This window comes from Mesoplodon bidens (genome assembly GCF_964165515.1).
Source record: "Mesoplodon bidens genome assembly, chromosome: 6".
NCBI lineage: Eukaryota > Metazoa > Chordata > Mammalia > Artiodactyla > Ziphiidae > Mesoplodon > Mesoplodon bidens.
Window position 1 is genome coordinate 89,911,899 of NC_138162.1, and position 17,026 is coordinate 89,928,924.

The 17,026-nt window shown below is 45.2% G+C and overlaps 1 protein-coding gene across 6 annotated transcripts in view; it reads right to left on the reverse strand.

Moving 5' to 3' along the window:
• LOC308618426 (transducin-like enhancer protein 1) overlaps positions 1-17,026 on the reverse strand; it is an 88,094-nt gene that overhangs the window by 14,135 nt on the left and 56,933 nt on the right. For all 6 annotated transcript variants that reach the window (XR_014016008.1, XM_081236242.1, XM_081236241.1 and 3 more), the window contains 6 exons: positions 16,307-16,423; positions 12,797-12,850; positions 12,162-12,314; positions 10,620-10,764; positions 9,400-9,590; positions 7,850-7,926 (listed from right to left, as the gene is read on the reverse strand). Coding sequence is in view for 5 of the 6 variants with exons in the window: in XM_081236242.1 (XP_081092368.1) it covers positions 7,850-7,926; positions 9,400-9,590; positions 10,620-10,764; positions 12,162-12,314; positions 12,797-12,850; positions 16,307-16,423 (737 nt within the window). In the remaining variant the exon portion in view is untranslated. The remainder of the gene's footprint in view (positions 1-7,849; positions 7,927-9,399; positions 9,591-10,619; positions 10,765-12,161; positions 12,315-12,796; positions 12,851-16,306; positions 16,424-17,026) is intronic.

Sequence of the window (17,026 nt, forward strand, 5' to 3'; positions counted from 1 at the left end):
TTTCCTGCTACCTAATCACTTATAAATCGAGGCATGAAAGGTTGCTCCGGCAGCCTTTCATTTGTAAGCTACCAGGTTGCTCCTTGGAGCTTACTCTCCTGTAGCTAAGGAAAGTAAGCTACAAGAAGGTGGGCAGTCTCTAACCACCTGGGCTCTGCCAGGCAACCCTCCCAAGGAACTCCTAGTCGTCGAACCAAATGTGGCTCAGAGGTGGTACCAACTTTCCCAAGGGGGGAAGGCGGTCCCTAGAGATGGAGAGCTGATGAAGAGCAAAACAAAAGGCTACGAGAGCAACAGTAACAGTGAAATCCACAGCCCACCCCATCGGCAGAACCCGGTGGATGTGGAGCCCCTCAGATACCAGCTGCAGCAGAAGTTGCCATGGGTCATGAGTCTAGGTGCTGAAGAGCATACAGTAAAGTTCAGGAAGTGAGGGGACCCGGGTCAGAGTTTCAGTTTAGTCACTAATAAGATGTGGGGACCCCACGGAACTTATTTGCGCCTCATTTCCCTGTTTTTACAACGTGCCCTGACAAAACCTACCCTACCAACGTGACTGCTGAGGTGTGGGGGAAATGAAATCACGTAGGAAAGCACGAAGCACAATACAGATTCAGCCTTTGGTTCCCACGGCACAGAAGGCAGCTCACTGTCCCTTATTATTTACAGCAGGGAAGCGGCACAGGGGAGCTTAACAGGCCCAACTCAGCTCGTAAGCAGGAGAGGTCAGCCAACCACAGAAGTGGGGCTCTAACCTTTACCTTAGCCTCCACATCGGCACTACCTTAGACACTCTCGACTCAAGAGGGCTTGTGGGGCCCATCAGGAGGGAGACACCTACCCTACACAAAAGGAGAACACCAGGCATGTCAGCGTCACTGGTGTGCTTCATTATGGAGCCCTGGGCACAGGAGGCTCTGAGGGCTGAGAGCTGGGGCATTTGGCTCATTCTAAGACAGATGAGAATAATGTTAACTTATGATTTTGGAGGATGCTCTCAGCCTGAAGCACTAGTACAGGGAAGGTGGAGGCTGGGGATGCTGTGATGTGGGGTGGTAAGCAAACCAGAGCCATATTATTCTAAGATTTCAGGGGCAAAAATGTCCTCAGGTATATAATTCATCTACTTCCGGTAAAACCTCTTTCTTTGCCAATGTAACAAGCTCTACCTTTAACATTTTTTAGGGTCTGCACACCTAACTCCTAACATCTGTGAAATCCTTTACTTCTTTCATAGGATTTTTCTAGTTTGGCATCTGGGCATCCTCTCAAACAGCAAACATGCAGATCCAGGGGCAATCCCTACCCTATCTGAAGACAGCATTTCTACATCAATGGGGGGCTTTAGTAACAATTAAATGACAAGTTGAGGACTTCAAAGCATTACGATAGAAGACGTTTTGTTTGTTTCCTTATTTAGGTGAATACACGGCTATCCTCATTTTTTAAAAAAGCAAATGCAGAACTTCTTAAAATGGATAGGAAAAAGAAAATGACTAGACAAAGTAAGGAAGAAGAGATGGCCTAGCTGATATACTAGGAGGTTCTCTGGTCAAAGTCAGCATTTATGATTCTGAGCTCTAGGTCCTACTTCCTCCATCAGTGAAACATTTCCAAATTGTAAATGTGCTGGGGCAGCAACAGGGCTCCTAGGCAGGACAAAGATACAAACCAAGAGATGCGTGGACGAAAAGTAAGACAAAGATAAGTTTAAAATATACAGCCATTTCAAAGCTCAATTCAAAAATCCTAGCAAAGGAACCAACCACTGCAGGCAAACAGCAGTATTCGATCAAGAAATAGACAATCTATGCCTGGTAAGCTGAAAGCCATTTCTGAAGAGGTGAAGAGGGAGAGAGAGGGAAGGGACAGTTGTCCAGCAGCTGAACATAACTCACATCAAAAGGAAGGGCCTCACACCTCAATATAACTCCAAGAAATTAGCTACACATTCCCAGACCATCAAAAAGTAGAAAAACAGAAGTTAAACTAAAACCCACATGGTGATAATATGGCACAAAATAAGCTTGTTACTTTTAGCATTTAATAGACAAAAAATCACCCAAATATCGTGACAAGTAAAAAGGGGGCTGAACTAATTTTCAAATCCACGAAATAAACTAAGCGTGGAATCTAGACATGGTCAACAGAGGGATCAGAGGCAAGATCAGGAATGGAGGGCAGAGGGAGGAGGACTGGCCACCGACACGTCTTCTCAGCTAGAAGCCGGGACTGGCCCCTATTCACTGCCGCAAATCCTGTTTTCCTAAGAAGCAATTTCACCCCAAATGTAGTTCAGATTTTCTTTTCCCTTTAGGCTCCAACTCCAAAAAGGTAGTTTAAAGATTTATTTAAACACTAAACAGGTGGGTGGAAGATTTCTCAATTACATATCTAGCATTAAAACACAGGGTAAAGGAACCTGGAACTTAGCTGGAATCTTAAGCCAAACTATTATTAGTGTGAGCTATGACTGACCTCTAGGCGCTACCATACGAAGCAGGTAGAGCTCAGCCCTCCAAGTATTTATGGAGAGGAAAGCGGTGCCACAGGGCCAGAATAATGCCTTGAGGGGAGAGAGGCGTGGAGTACAACAAAGATGTCAATCTGTCTAAACTTCAGGTTTCTTTCTTATCAGTGATCTCCACAGAGTTCAGGCAACAAATTTCCTAAAACTAAAAATGAGTTCAAGTTAAGCTGACCAAACAACAGCAATTAAATTTCACCTTGAGGGTTTGGAAACAGTCAGGGTAAACCACTTATAAATCAGCATTACACATCTCTAAAATGCAAACTGCACTCTCCCTTGGAAAAGGATGAATCATAGGGTCTTGCGCAATCCTGGGCTCACTCCCCCCCCCCACCTAGTCAACGGGGCAAACATTTGTTTACTGGGTATCTATGCTCAAGGCGACTTCAGAAGCTTCAGTTCTAGTGGGGAAGAAGCCGACTGAAACATGACCTGTACATAGGATTATAACTCAAGGCCAAAGTGTCGAAAGTGTCACAAGACGTTACAAGGTGCCAGAAGAGAGAGAGCACGTAGGGAAAGGCATCAGCAAAGGCTTCACGAAGGAGGCAGCAGCTGAAGGACAGAAAATATTTTTCTGTCTTTGAAGGACAAAAATATTTCCGCAGGAAGAGGTAGAGGCTAGTGAGACGGGAAGCTGCTCCAGGTAGAAGGAGGAGGGCTCTTCTCTTCATGGAACAGAGCGTTACCCCATGTGGCCAGAGCACAAGATGCAAAGAACACAGCACACAAGGCTGGAAAAAAAGGCTGGGGTGATACTACCAGAGGGGCTACATCAGGAGTTTATATGCACCTTTTGAAGATATCTGAGCAAGAAACAGACAAGATCAGATAAATATTTCATTAAGGGAAAAACTCACCTATGATCTTAGTGAGGATTTTAACAAATAAGAAGACTGGGTAAAAATGGGAATTAAACAAGGAAGTACCAAAGGCTGAAGTTTGGGTCCAGATGTTAGATAGAATAGGGACAATGCTGGGAGATTGGGATTGACATATATACACTAATATGTATAAAACAGATAACTAATAAGAACCTGCTGTATAAAAAAAATAAAGTTCAATAGAAATGAAAAAAAAAAAAGAAGAAAAATAGGGACAATGCCTTTAACAAAAAGAAGTAGGAGACACAGGGAGATCAGCTCGGTGCTTTGTGACCGCCTGGAGGGGTGGGATGGGGAGGGTGGGAGGGAGGGAGATGCATGAGGGAAGGGATGTGGGAACAGATGTATATGTATGACTGATTCACTTTGTTATAAAGCAGAAACTAATTAAAAAAATAAATAAATAAACTTAAAAAAAAAATGGAAAAAAAAAAAAAAAAGAAGTAGGAGAAGTTAGAAATGGGAGAGAGAAAAAATGTCCAGGTTGGTTTGGAAACCCTACTGAGATCTTAGATCCCTCTGACACCAAAACAAGTACAGAACAGTGGCAATGTCATCTCGCTCTAGGCCACTGTGATAAAAACAATGGAAGGAAGCAGGGCGTTCTGCATATGCTGGTTCCTCCACCTGGAGTCTTATGTCCTTCCCCTACACAATTACTGCAGCTCTGAAAACACTCTGAGAATCCTCCCCTGACCCTCCAGATGGGATCAGCCCTTCACAGAATTTCACAAAAACAGTACTCCTCTGTCACAGCTCTTATCTCAATTATAATTACACATTTATTTTTGTGATTACTTAATTAATGCCACCTCTCCATCACTAGGCTCTGAGCTCCCAATAGGGTCCTCTATGCCTAGTCAGCAGGTTTTGATGAAATCTGTAGAAGAGAGGACAGGAGGGAGGTGACTGACCAGACTGTAGTAGGCAGATGGTGTGGGAACCTGAAATCACATCCCATAACACAGGGCTGAAGCAGTGGACATACTCAGACAGAAGAGACCCTTCATGGACAAATGGTGGTCTCCAAATATCTGAGGAGCTGCCTGCCCTGAGGACGATGAATTAGTAGCGCACTGTGTGGTCTCGGGGAGTGGGAAAGAACAGGAGAGATGGGTAAAAGTTCCACGGAGACAGATCTCAACTCTAGGGCTGGAAGAGTTTTCACACAGCCAGGGAAAATGAGTCGCCATCACTACAGGCGTTGGGTCAGAGATGCGCAGCCACTCGGTGAGGCCACTAGAACCACAGATGGGCATTCACGCTAGATGCACTTTTGAGGTCCCTCCAGTCCCACCTGCACTCTCCCGGCTGTACCACTCTTCGAGGGCACTCATCCGGCTGCCCGTGAACCCTCAAGCTCCCTCTCTGTGCTGGGAGCCCACTGTCCCACTACCGGCAACAGCCCACCCTCCCGGCCCCCTCTGCCGGGTGGCCTTATCCCTCCTGCACCAGCTTCAGCTTCCCGCATATCCACCCTGCCCCAAGGAAGGCCTTCCCTTCCTAACTCTGGTCACTCTCTACCTGTCTGCTTATCACCCACCGCTCTGCCTTCACGGCACTCAGCATTTGTCGCAAACTCAACTCAAGCATCTACTGTTCCTTTAACATTCCCCCCACATCAGTAGGCTCCCCCAGAAGCCGGAAAGACGAACGTTCTCTTTCCTGGGGCACGCCAGGCGCCTAACACACAGTTCTCCATCAAACATCCACGAAGAGCCTCCATCTGTCCTTCCCAAATATTATTTCGACTGGTATTTCTCAGAGCATGACTCTTGCAAACCCTTTGCCACCTCGTTCACTCCACCCTGGACATGACGGTTTGTCACCATTCCTCTTACAAGCCTCACACGGATGCTGCCCAGTGTGGTGGGCTGACACTCACCGTTGCCCCCGGCGAGGTGCTCACTCCTCAAGACTAAGTGTCGAGAAACTTTTACACAGCAACTCAGAGTCAGTTCACAACTGCTGGCTCTTGTAATAAAAAACTGGGACTTGCATTCCGCATCTTTTTTTCCCCTATCCGTCTGTATTTGTCTGTTATAAGAGTCTCAATCTTTGTCATATTGGGAAAAAACTGGTCTGCCATCATAGCCAGTTTGAGAAGACCACCTCAGGCAGTATTACTTTACTGAGCGATGAGAACAGTACGTCCTCTCGTACTAATTAATGGATTAATATGGGGACTAAGACTGTGTACGTAGCCCAGGTCCCAGACAATGGGCAAGTTCATTTTTCCCTCTGATACCAATTTACTCAATCTTCCTCCCATGATATGGCTCACCTTAAACTTGAAAGAGAATCCAAAAAAATGTTTTAACTGTTTTAGAAAGCAGAGACCCCTCGGATCCACAGCCCAGTGCCCATTTTGACCAAGGGGAGAAAAGCACCGTCACACCTGAGTCTCACAACTTTGCCTCTCTGCCCACTGTCGTGGTCCTAGCTTATGCAGCTGTGAACACAAAGAAATCCAAGGTTCTCACAAGTCAAGGACATGACTATTTTGGCTCTAGTAAGCGTGACACCAGTACCGTCATCCACTGAAGGTGTAAACTGTATCTAATTGCACACACAGTTGTTAGGAACTGGGTCTAAGTTAACCCTCCCTCACACACCAGCCCTGAGGACCAGCTCTGCGGCTCTCAGCTCTGCTCACCCCATGCCCTCTGCCTCATATTTCACATTCGGGGCGGGGGGGTCTTGGCAGCTGGAAACTCCCCACAGCTCTGACTCCTGAAACTGGCTTTCCCTAATGGTTTGCTGAACTTGGCCTTAGCTGCCTATTATTTCCCTGAAGATTCATCAGTTACTATTAATTATTGCATCTTGGTTCAACATTAACTGTTTGCCCGTTTTCTTCTTTAATTTATTTTTTGGCCACACCTCGCGGCATTTGAGATCTTCGTTCTCCGACCAGAGATCGAAACTGTGCCCCCTGCATTGGAAGCACAGAATCTTAACACTGGACTGCTAGGGAAGTCCCCATTTGCCCTTTATCCACTCACCAGACAGTAGGACACACAACAGCTAGCTACACTGCCAGCAAAACCACAGGTAAGAAATACCCATAAGTGCCCTGTGGCATTCCAGGCTGGACACAGGGGGGCATTCCCAAGAAAACACAACATAGTAGTTCACAAGTATTCAATCGGAAAAGATCTACCAGCTAAGAAAGTATATGCAATGCTGCCCCACTTCCCAGTCCTGCTCCTCCCTGGGCCTAGATGTCACCATAAATTCCTAACATTGCTACTAGCTCCTAGTATAAACCAAAGCTTCATTTCATCGTGAGTCAAATTACCGTGAAATAGACACTACAATGCAGGAAAACAGGAGCAATGGGAATCTGCTTTCTAAAAGCAGATGACGGGGTAAGGAATTCCATCTTTCCTCATGCTACTGGTTTGTCTGATGCAAGGCTGCAATAAAAACCACAGAACGGACCACTCAAAATAACGCAATATGCAACAGATGCATGAGAATAGCTGAAAGCAACCACTCGAAGGTGGAAGGTATAACCAAAAAAAAACCAAAACCAAAAACCTGAAGGCCTGTGACATGTACCTCTATTTGGAAAAATCAATGAGTTGGAACTGGCTTTCTGCCATCTTCTATCCTAGGGGAAGAGAGTATTTGCTGAGAAGTAAGACAGACTCTCACATTTCAGGTTTGTTTTGTACAAAAATTGAGAACTTTAGGAATTCTTTGAAATCACGTTTCTAATTACCAATATTAAGGAAAACAGGTGATTTTAAGTGACCCTGGAAGAATAACCAACGGGGCTTTTTAAATTCTGATGGCTCTTTTGCCCTTTAACCTACCTCTCCTGCTTCCTCACCAAAGCCACGTTGCACTTTATAATCTCTCAGAGGAAGGCACCCAGCAAAACTTTACTTGGGGTTCCTGGGGAGGCGGGGTGGTCAACCCCCGATGTTGGCATCCAACAGAACGTGCCTTTCATGGAACTCCCGTTTCGACCCAAATAAGGAAAAGGTGGCACTGAGCCGGGTAAAGAAACAGCACGTTTCACATTTCTGAGATTTCAGGTTTGTGACAGCTTATTGCCCACAACACAGTCCTGTGGAAAATCTCCAGCAGCTACCCCCTAACCAAATGGCAAAGCAGAGCAGCTTTCTGAGGAAGGGTCAAGCAAGGAGGACCAACCACCCCCGGCTCTCGCCTCCCTCCTCGCCCCTGTCCCCAACAGCTTCTCTCCAGAAATAACTAGATGCATGACATCATCCACAGTGAGAAGACAGAGGCGTGACACCTACCGGGTGCCTATTTATAGCAAGTGTTAACACTTCTCAGGAAAAGACACTAGAAATCTCCTTGGAAACGCCCAAGCCTGTGCTCCCCTTGGAATTCGAGTCTGCTGATACCCGTGACTAAGTAACCGCCTTTACAATAAAACCAAAGAGTTAGAGGTACTTACGGCTTCCCCCCGGGGATTCCTGCCAGGTTTGGAGGGATCGTAGGTACACGCATGTGAGGGGGAGGATCAAAGCCAACCTGGAAACAGAATAAGGCATCGCAGACTCAGTTTATGCAGGGTAGGCACTTTGTGACACCTCTAAAGACTTTTCACTAGAAACTCAGAAATCCCCAAAGCAACAGAAACAGAAACAGGGACATGTGCTAGCATTTCTCAAAAGAACGATTATAATGCAAAAAAATAATATTATAGCCACCTCTAAATACCACAAGACACTCTTTTTGGGGAAGTAGGAAGGTGTGTGATTGATCCGTGCATCGAGAACCAGCTTCCCATGGTAAATATGCCCTGTGGACTTAGGATGTTCTACCTGTCCAAACAAGTACAAAGAGCAATACGCTGAGTCAGGACAACCTGACTATCAACTTCGGCACTATCGACGTTTTAGGTCAGATAGTTCTCGGTTGGGGGCCGGCCTGGGAAAGGCAGGATAGTTAGCAGCATCCGTGGCCTCCACCCTCTCAGTGCCAATAGCATCCCCCAGTTCTAATAAACAAAAGTGTCTCCAGATATGACCAAATGTCCCTAGGGGGTAAAATCACCCCGTTTCATACCACTGGTCTAAGTCATTGCTTAAAAATTCACGCATGGATGCTCTATTTTGTGCACCTTAACGAAGGTACCTAGTCCCTCAGCTGCCCCCTTTGCTTTAAATTATCTCCCCCTCCACTGCACAGCCTTTCCTAGTAGTACAGCATAAGGGAAAAAACGATGAACTTTACTATCACCCCAAGTTATTGGAGGTAATGAAGAAGGGAGAGGAGAGAAATTCACGTGACATATTTCAAAGAGCCAACAGAAATGATTTAGGGACTTTCATCTGCTATGAGTTACAATCTAGTCCCTTTTCCTGATGCAGTCAAGGACTACACAGTCCATTTTCCCCTTCACATGCAGTTCTGTCTCTTCCTGGTCAAACACGAGGCCATTTACACAGTGGGAGAAGGTAGGACAAGAAGGAGAACCTGCCCCACGGTTTCAGTCCCTTTGTGTTTCTCCCTGTTGAGCTGAGATCACTTCTTACACCTAAGTCATGCTATTGGGTTTAAAGAATAATATAAGCATGGAATGAGAAAATTACGGCTCCTCAAATATTTTTTCCTAAGAATTAAAGAGGAAAAAAAAACAAACAAACAACTTCAAGAAACGAATGAAAAGGCTTCTGTGAGCTACTTGAGTCATTTCATCGCCTTCCAAAAAAAAAAAAAATCTACTTTGGTGGGAGAAAACCAGATGTCCCCTGAACCGCTGAAGTAGCTCCTAAACACTGCCTTTTTTCATCCACAAAAACAGTAAAACAAAAAGCGTTTGGCCTTAACTTAATGAAGCGGCATGCCGATGAAGGCGGACAAGAGGGAGGCGGGTGCAGCGAGGACACTGGGTCTTTGTCTGCAGGCGTGGGGACTGCAGGCCGCCGGCCGCTCCTCGGGTCCCGCCCGCCCGCCTGCGCCCACCCACGGCTGCCTGCCTGCCATCCCCGCCATCCCTACCATCGGGGAGCGGCCGTAGGCCACCACGGCGGCTGCGGCGGCGGCCGCGCTCATCTGCGGCGACATGTTGTGGAGGCTGGCGTAGGCAGCGCTGGGACTGGTCAGCTCGCCGTTCATGCCCGCGTGGGGCACCATCCCGAAAGGCGCAGGATACGGACCCGGCACCGCCAGGGGCGTCCTCAGGCCGGCCGCTGCAAGGAAGCACAAGCTGCACGTGACTCACCTGGCCGCTCAGGTCCAGCCTGACCATCAGTTCCAGGGTCCTCTTCAGTGCCCTTCATTATAGGGAAGGAGGAGAGAAGGCTGGGGGGAGCAGAGGGGTACCAACTCCAAATCCTACACAGGGTCCCTTCTTCCCTGGAGCTGAATTCATCTCCAGGAAAGAATGGACCCCAGGGGAAGAACTGCCCACACATTTCCTCCTTGGTCAGTACACCGGGCAACACTGGGAACCAGGGAGATGAAGCAGCATTATTGTACCCAATTCCCAGAAGGCTAACCAAGGCACAGGCACCACCTGTTGACTTAAACTCAAAAGAAGGTTTTCTTGATAAAATCCAAGATTTCTCCTTCAGCCCAAACTTTCCATTACCTGCTACCAATTCCAAATGAAAACCTGATCCTGGATTTATGTAAACCAGAGCACAGGTTTAGGGGGAATATTCTGGGGCCTCTCTTCCTCTGGGCCCAGAGTGTTACATTTTTCCTTTGCCAGGGAGGAAGATAAAGTTAAAAGTTATGAGTTTATTCAGGGGCTGGAGTCCCAGTGAAACCCTCCCAATTTCTCCTGAAGGAGAGACCGTGATTCCTGAGGGATATACCAGCAGAACGCTGGCCAACTAAAGCAAGCAAGAAGCACACTTGGGCCGGTCAGACAGGCTGTTTCAGTCAATATTAGCAAACTCAGACACACAATGATAGTTTGGTAAGGAGCTTACATGTGGAATAATTATCAGAAACTTTATTGAAGTCCCTGGGATTTGGATTATTTGGAAATAAAAGAAAAGCCAAGTGTAAACAGTCAGAGACTGAACAGGGTGCAGCTGCTGAAACCCAAGGACAAACATCTGTTTCTTATCATGGCTTTTCAGAGATAGGAAGGAGGGAGGGGGGCAGAAAGTGCATCTCACATTCACAAGGAAACTGCATGAGAGCTGAACTGACGAATCAAGTTGGGAAAGGGAAAAACAAAACACGGCCCACAAGAGGCAATGCCCTACCCGCTTGGTTAACGAGGGGGTCCATGGCTGGAGGCTTGCCGAGGCCTGGACGTAGTCCTGGAGTGGCGCTGGTGCCCGGCGTTGGCATGTCACTCCGAGGTGTCGGTGTGCTGGATTTCAGAACAGGCGTGCTGGCTTTTTCATGCTGGTATCATTAAACAAATTAAATGAGTATTATTTTTAATCCAAGCCATATTACACAATTTATCACAACAGCAGCTGGGACACTGGGCACCTTCTAGCTACTCCCTCAGCCAATTTTCATAAATCCACACAATGTTGACAGCATTAACTTGTGAGGGAGAAATGTTGACCTTTCCTCTTCCTGCCAGAATTAAAACTCTAGCTAGAGACACAGAACATGATCACACTCCTTCCTCCACAGATTTTATTTTAAAAAGTATTTTTTCATCAGGCTTGTGGACTTTGGATCTCGGCCAAGTTAGAATGATGACCACCCAGAGGAAAAGTTCCTGGTCACTCAGAAGCGAATGCCCCGGTCATCGAGAATATCAGAGGGAGGACCCCCTTTCTACCTTTGCCTCTTAATGGCAGTGGGATTGAGACTAACAGTGAGAGACAGCGGAGCCATCAATTTGATGAGAAGCAAACTAGCATCTCAGAGGCAAAAGCCCTAGACCTAGTCCTATCATTTTGAGAGACGTGCCTAAAAAAAATAACTCTTTGGCATTGAGCAGCTGCACCCATTTGCCAACGTAACCAGAGTGGACCCACTAGTGCAGGGGCCTTCAGGAGTCAAGATAGTAACAGGGTCACAGGGCATCTTCTTCTGCATCTTAACCCTTCATGTCCTTTTAATCATAGTCTGAGAAGCACTCTGGGGTAGCAAAGAACATGGGTTAGAGAGACCCCAGCTCCCTCTGGCCTTGGAGCTGACGAGCTGTGTAAACTTGGCAAATTCCTCCAGCTTCCCTCCCCAACAGTGAAATGGGATAATGCCTTGAGGGACTATGTAGGGATTAACTGCAGGGCTGTTATGGTGCAGTTATGGTGAGGGAAGAGATGAGATACTCCACAATGTTTGTTGAATGACTGAAAGCATGAATGGGCCTGATGTACCCGCATCCCTCCCCGAGTTCCAGGCTTCCCCTGGTGCCACCTTGAGTACATCACCATCTGCCCAGCAACCCAATCACAACATGGCCCAACAGGATGGGTCAGTCTAAAACCAGGGGAACTGTACCGCTTAAGAAAATGAGGACTTCTTAGGACCTAAGGCATTTGAACCATTTGCCAACTAGGAAGTTTCAGAGAGCCTATGCCAGGAACATATCCCCCAAGTAAGAAGGCAATGGGCATGGAAGCTTGTTATCTCTCTCTAATCAGGGCCCAAAATAGACGACCCAGAGGGCAAAAGTAATCACCACGGGGACAGAAAGCAGAACGATGAGCTTCACTTTTAAACCCTTAAAAATGTAACTCAATTAGTAAAAACCCCACATTTCAAATACTTCAGGGAACCTCTGGTTCCCCGATAAAACTAAACTGCTAAATAGGCAAGTGACAGTTCTTACAACCTACCAAGCTCATTTCTTTGGATTTCAAAGAAGTGGAACTTCCCGAGGAGGCGGTGGATGCCGGGCTGCTGGAGGCGTCTTTCTTTAGCAGACGGTTTTTGTCGATCCCATTTTCCCTGGGTGAGTGGGCGGGGCTTGCTCGTGGAGACGAGGGGTCCTCAACAAGCACAAGCAAAGGGCTCGTGATTTCACTGATAAAGGACAGATCTTTCCAAACCAATTCACCAAATTAAAGGAGAGCCCTGAAAGTCCTTTAGATTTGGGGGATTTGAGGGTGTGCACCTAATACTGCTATTACAATGAATAGGATGGTGTTTGCGAGTGCACCCATGAAGACACCATAAAGAAACAATCTAGAAACAATCATATCTTCCCTCATGCTCAAATACTTTGCCCAGAGGGCATGGGACAGAAAGGAGCACCAGACACCAACTTAGGAATCCAAAATGGTTAGGGAAACAGATTTTTTTTTTTAAAGGAAACAAAAGTTTGTGTCGGTTTTAGACACTTATTGTTCCATCCATGAACAACCATTAAATCCTTAATGTGTAAAGTTGCAAAAGACCAAAATATGGTGGTTCCACTTTCTTTCTCTCACAAGTCACTCTGAAAATAAAGTTTGATAAAGAGAATGGTTACCTCATTAGACACGTCCACAACTAAGTTGTCATCACTTTTGTCACCATCACTGTCCTGAAAAAAAAAAGAAATTTTAATGCCATTTACTAAAGGGTTTGAGGCTCAATTAAATTTCTGTAGCTCTTGGTAGCAGACAGACTAGCAAATGACCTGGGCTCCCTTCCAGAATGCCAGTCCTGGTAATTAATACCACCATCTCCCCTTCGCATCTGACCTGGGGAGGTGCAAAGACCCAGGCAGGAAACTCTGCTGCAGCAGCACACCAGCTATACAATCACAATGTGTATACAACAGGTGATGGCAAGTCGTAAAACCTGGTGCACAGTAAGGGCTCAATAAATGTTTGCAGCAGCTGAATCTCTCTTATAATCTGAAATCTGCATATCCTTATCTCAGAGATCTTTCCCCACTGGATTTCAAATTAAGAACACAATTTCACATCATTGCTTTTTTGTGTATCACCTTGAAGGCTGCCAACAATTCTAGTGTTCATGGACAATTCATAATTATAAAGACAAACTTGAACCCTGTTCCCATGGGGTTACTAGTTACTACAAAAAATTAAATAAAGGAAACAAAAAACTACAAACAACAAAGCTAGCTACTGGCTGGAATAATGTACCAAGATCTAACCTCATGATAAGAATAAAGCTCTTTAGCAATCAGCTTGGAATATTCTTGAGATGGAAGGAAGATAGGATGGCAGTATCTGGAGGGCCCTGGCATCCTACATTAGGGCTTTTAATGTCTTGACATGAAGCCATAAAATTGGCTAATCAGAGGAAACTCCAAGGTTGCATGCACTGAGTTTGAAAAAGCTTCAGAAAAGCTGTTCAATTGAACATGATCACTCCTAAATCAAATTCAGGGCAGGGTGAAGAAGTCTACTTTCTTAGCCAAAAGACCTTATATGTCTTTTAGTGCAGAGTAATACAATGGACATACGGAAAAATAGGTTATCACAGTGGGTCCTATTCTCAAAAAGGAGCAGGCCCCTGGTTTATGATCTACACAGTTCTTTTACTGATGTCACTGTCAAATAAGAATACACAAATAATGTTTGAGACATATTAGTACAAGTGCAGGTGTCACCCATTAGCTTTTTGTGGCCCCCAAGTCCAGCTAGAAAGGTACCCTCAACTCTAAATTCATGTCTTAAATGTTTTATCTAGCCATACCTAAAGCATTAAGTGTGGGAGACCCAATTTACTTTCTTCAATAATGTGTTACTAGATATACCTTTAGTCATCGTTATAAAGGCACCATGCAATTCACTAGCAATAACAAAAGATTACAACCAATGAGGAAGCCTGGGTAATTAAAAATAACAGGCTATTGAAAGAAATATTTTCATGCAATAAAAGAAAAAATTAATACTAAAGAAAATTTACTTTCTCTTAGTAAAGCCCACAGAAAAGCACAAACGTTGTCAGGTGTCAAGAAACCCAGGGTGCGGGAATTCCCTGGTGGTCCAGTGGTTAGGACTCCGCACTTCCACTGCAGGGGGCATGGATTTGATCCCTGGTTGGGAAACTAAGATCCCACATGCCACATGGTGTAGCCAAAAAACAAAACAAAACAAAAGCAAACAAAAAAACCCCACTGATTAAAAAAAAAAAAAGAAATAAAGAAACCCAGAGTGGTGGTGATTAAGTATAAGCCAAAGGGGATTCCCTTTAGGAAAAAAAAAAAAAAAAAACAGTATAAAAATAGTTAATGTAATGTACAAACCAAACTGGCAAAAGGTAGCAAATAACTAATTTATTATAATGGAACTGTGCAGTGAGTCCTTAAGTAGTCTGAAATTTAAATCTTAGCTTTGTACTGGACCCTTCTGCAAATATAAACCTTCACAGTACAGTATACACCTGTCATCAAACATCTAAGGTCTGAGTCCTTTGCCCCAGGTTCTCCAACATCATCTCAATACATCACCCTCAACTACCTACACAACTAGACATACCTAGTTACAAACAGGTTACAAAAAAGTCATGCAGAGCTATGGATTCTAGATCCCTCACTACTAAATAACTTATCTACAGAGCAACTCGTAATTCTATCATTGGCAAATTTGCAAATTTCTGTATGTCGTGGACTTTCTTGACTAGCTTATTAACAGCTGATGCCATATATAAATGTACTTGTGTGGGATACTGGCTCTGGGCAAAAGATAAGGGGCAAATATGTGCTAAACAGGCTTGGGCTGTGGTGGGGAGATCAACAACTTGGGTTCTTGGGATGTTATTATGGTACAAAGTATGGACCAATTTGAGGACCTCTGGCAAAATATCCAATCCTAGGCTCTCGCTTTGGGAATCCTAACATGGTGATGAAGAGCATGGATCCTGGAGTCAGACTGTCTCCAGGCTGTTCCGCTAATTCTGACCTTGGGCAAATCACTTAAAAGCTCTGTGCTTCACTTCCCTTATAAATGAAATAGAGGGATGGTACAAAACTCACAGGGTTGTTTTGAGAGTTAAATGAAACAAGCCACGTAGAAGCACACAGTACCTGACGCTAACTTGAGATGTTGCCCAAGAAATGCTACCCACAGTTAGCCATTGGCTTGTGCCAGCCAGCAGGAGACAGAGGTCTCGCGTGGAAACCTCTGCACAGCCTGCACAGCAGCCAGCCAGAGGGAGACACTTCTTCCTCCAGGGGCAGTGGGGAGTGGCCTAATTTGAATTCTACTCCCACACTGTTCCTGAGAATGTGTGCATCCTGAAACAGACACTCGGGGACACAAAAGGAAACTACAAGGCACCTGTCAGCTGCAATGTTTATGACCCCGAGACCAGAACCAGTGGCCATTTGGCTTGGTTCGCTCTCCTCGTGAATGTGGTTTTAGCTAGATCTCTAAGTCAAGAGTCCTCACATCCAGTCATGTGATCTCATCTATAGGGTTTGAACGAGATACCCCCAATATTTCTTCTGGGGTTTTTTTTACCATGGACTTTTATCACTACACTGCTCACTGTGGAAGAGGACGAACTCTGCCTTAAGACCTAATACGAGCCTGAATATATTACCAGAATGGCATTCAAAAAGGTAGTTGGTGACACCGAATTCTTGCCCTTGTCATTTTAGCAGGACAGGCTACCAAATTTGCAAGGTCTAGGACAAAATGAAAATGCAGGCTCTAGCCTCAAAATTGAGAATTTGAAGAAGGTGGAGAGCAGAGCATGAAACCAACGATGAGGCAGGGCCCCTGCAAGACCAGGGCCAGTGCAGCTGCACAGGCTGCACACCATGAAGCCAGCCCTACAATTTTGTATTCCCTCTCATGAGTAACTACGGCAGAAAGCCTAAAATTTAACACTAAGCCTGGCAGATGTATAATTTACAAGTCAAGATGGAAATAATATCCTACAATGTAAGAGTCTATCCTCTTGATACTGTTATTTTAAGGGATGTGAAATTGTCACTAAGATCTTAGAGTCCTTTGTATACTCACTTAGATGCTGAGCAAGGAAGCAAACCAATATTATTTCAAGTCCTTTATTTACTTACATAGTGGCTGGAGTCCTTATCGTCCACCTTTCTTTTCTTGATGTCATTGGAAAACTCGGGTCCGTTTCTGCGTTTATCTGTGCCTCTTAGACTGTCTGGGACCAAGAGGGAGTTACTCTGCAAGGCAAAAAAAATTAATCAAAGATTTCTTCCCAGGTCTCCCTGTACACATGAAAACCCCACCTGGATGTGATAGCTGGTTTAGAAAGGTGATGCCTACATGGCCTTTCATTCCATTTAATTCATCTCATCTGAAGACTTTGATGGCAAACATTTATAGAGATTTAGGCACTTAAAAGGGAGACCCTGACTATGCACTCAAGCCATCCAAAGCCTGGTGGATCCTTCAGGCCCTGCTCACTTAAAATGCTCTTCTGTTCTGTTTGCTGTTAGAGAAATGGGAGCCTGCTGTTTATATGTGGATGTGTTTTTATTCTTTCCCACTGAGACTCCCTGGTCAGGAATAAGAATGGCCTATGAGCAAAACCTGAGATCACTCTATTAGACATATTCTGTGACTGTAAGTCAATGTGTGCCTCTCTAAAAAGACACAAAGAGAACGGGTGGGATTAACAGCATGGTTTCCTAAAAGGCAAATCACATTTTCCACAGTAACAATGAAGGAACTCTTTTGAGTTCTTCTAATTTATTGTTGAAAATAAGATTTGGTGTTCCTTGCCAAGAGCACTGAAATTTAAGACCCAAAGCAGGAATTCCAGC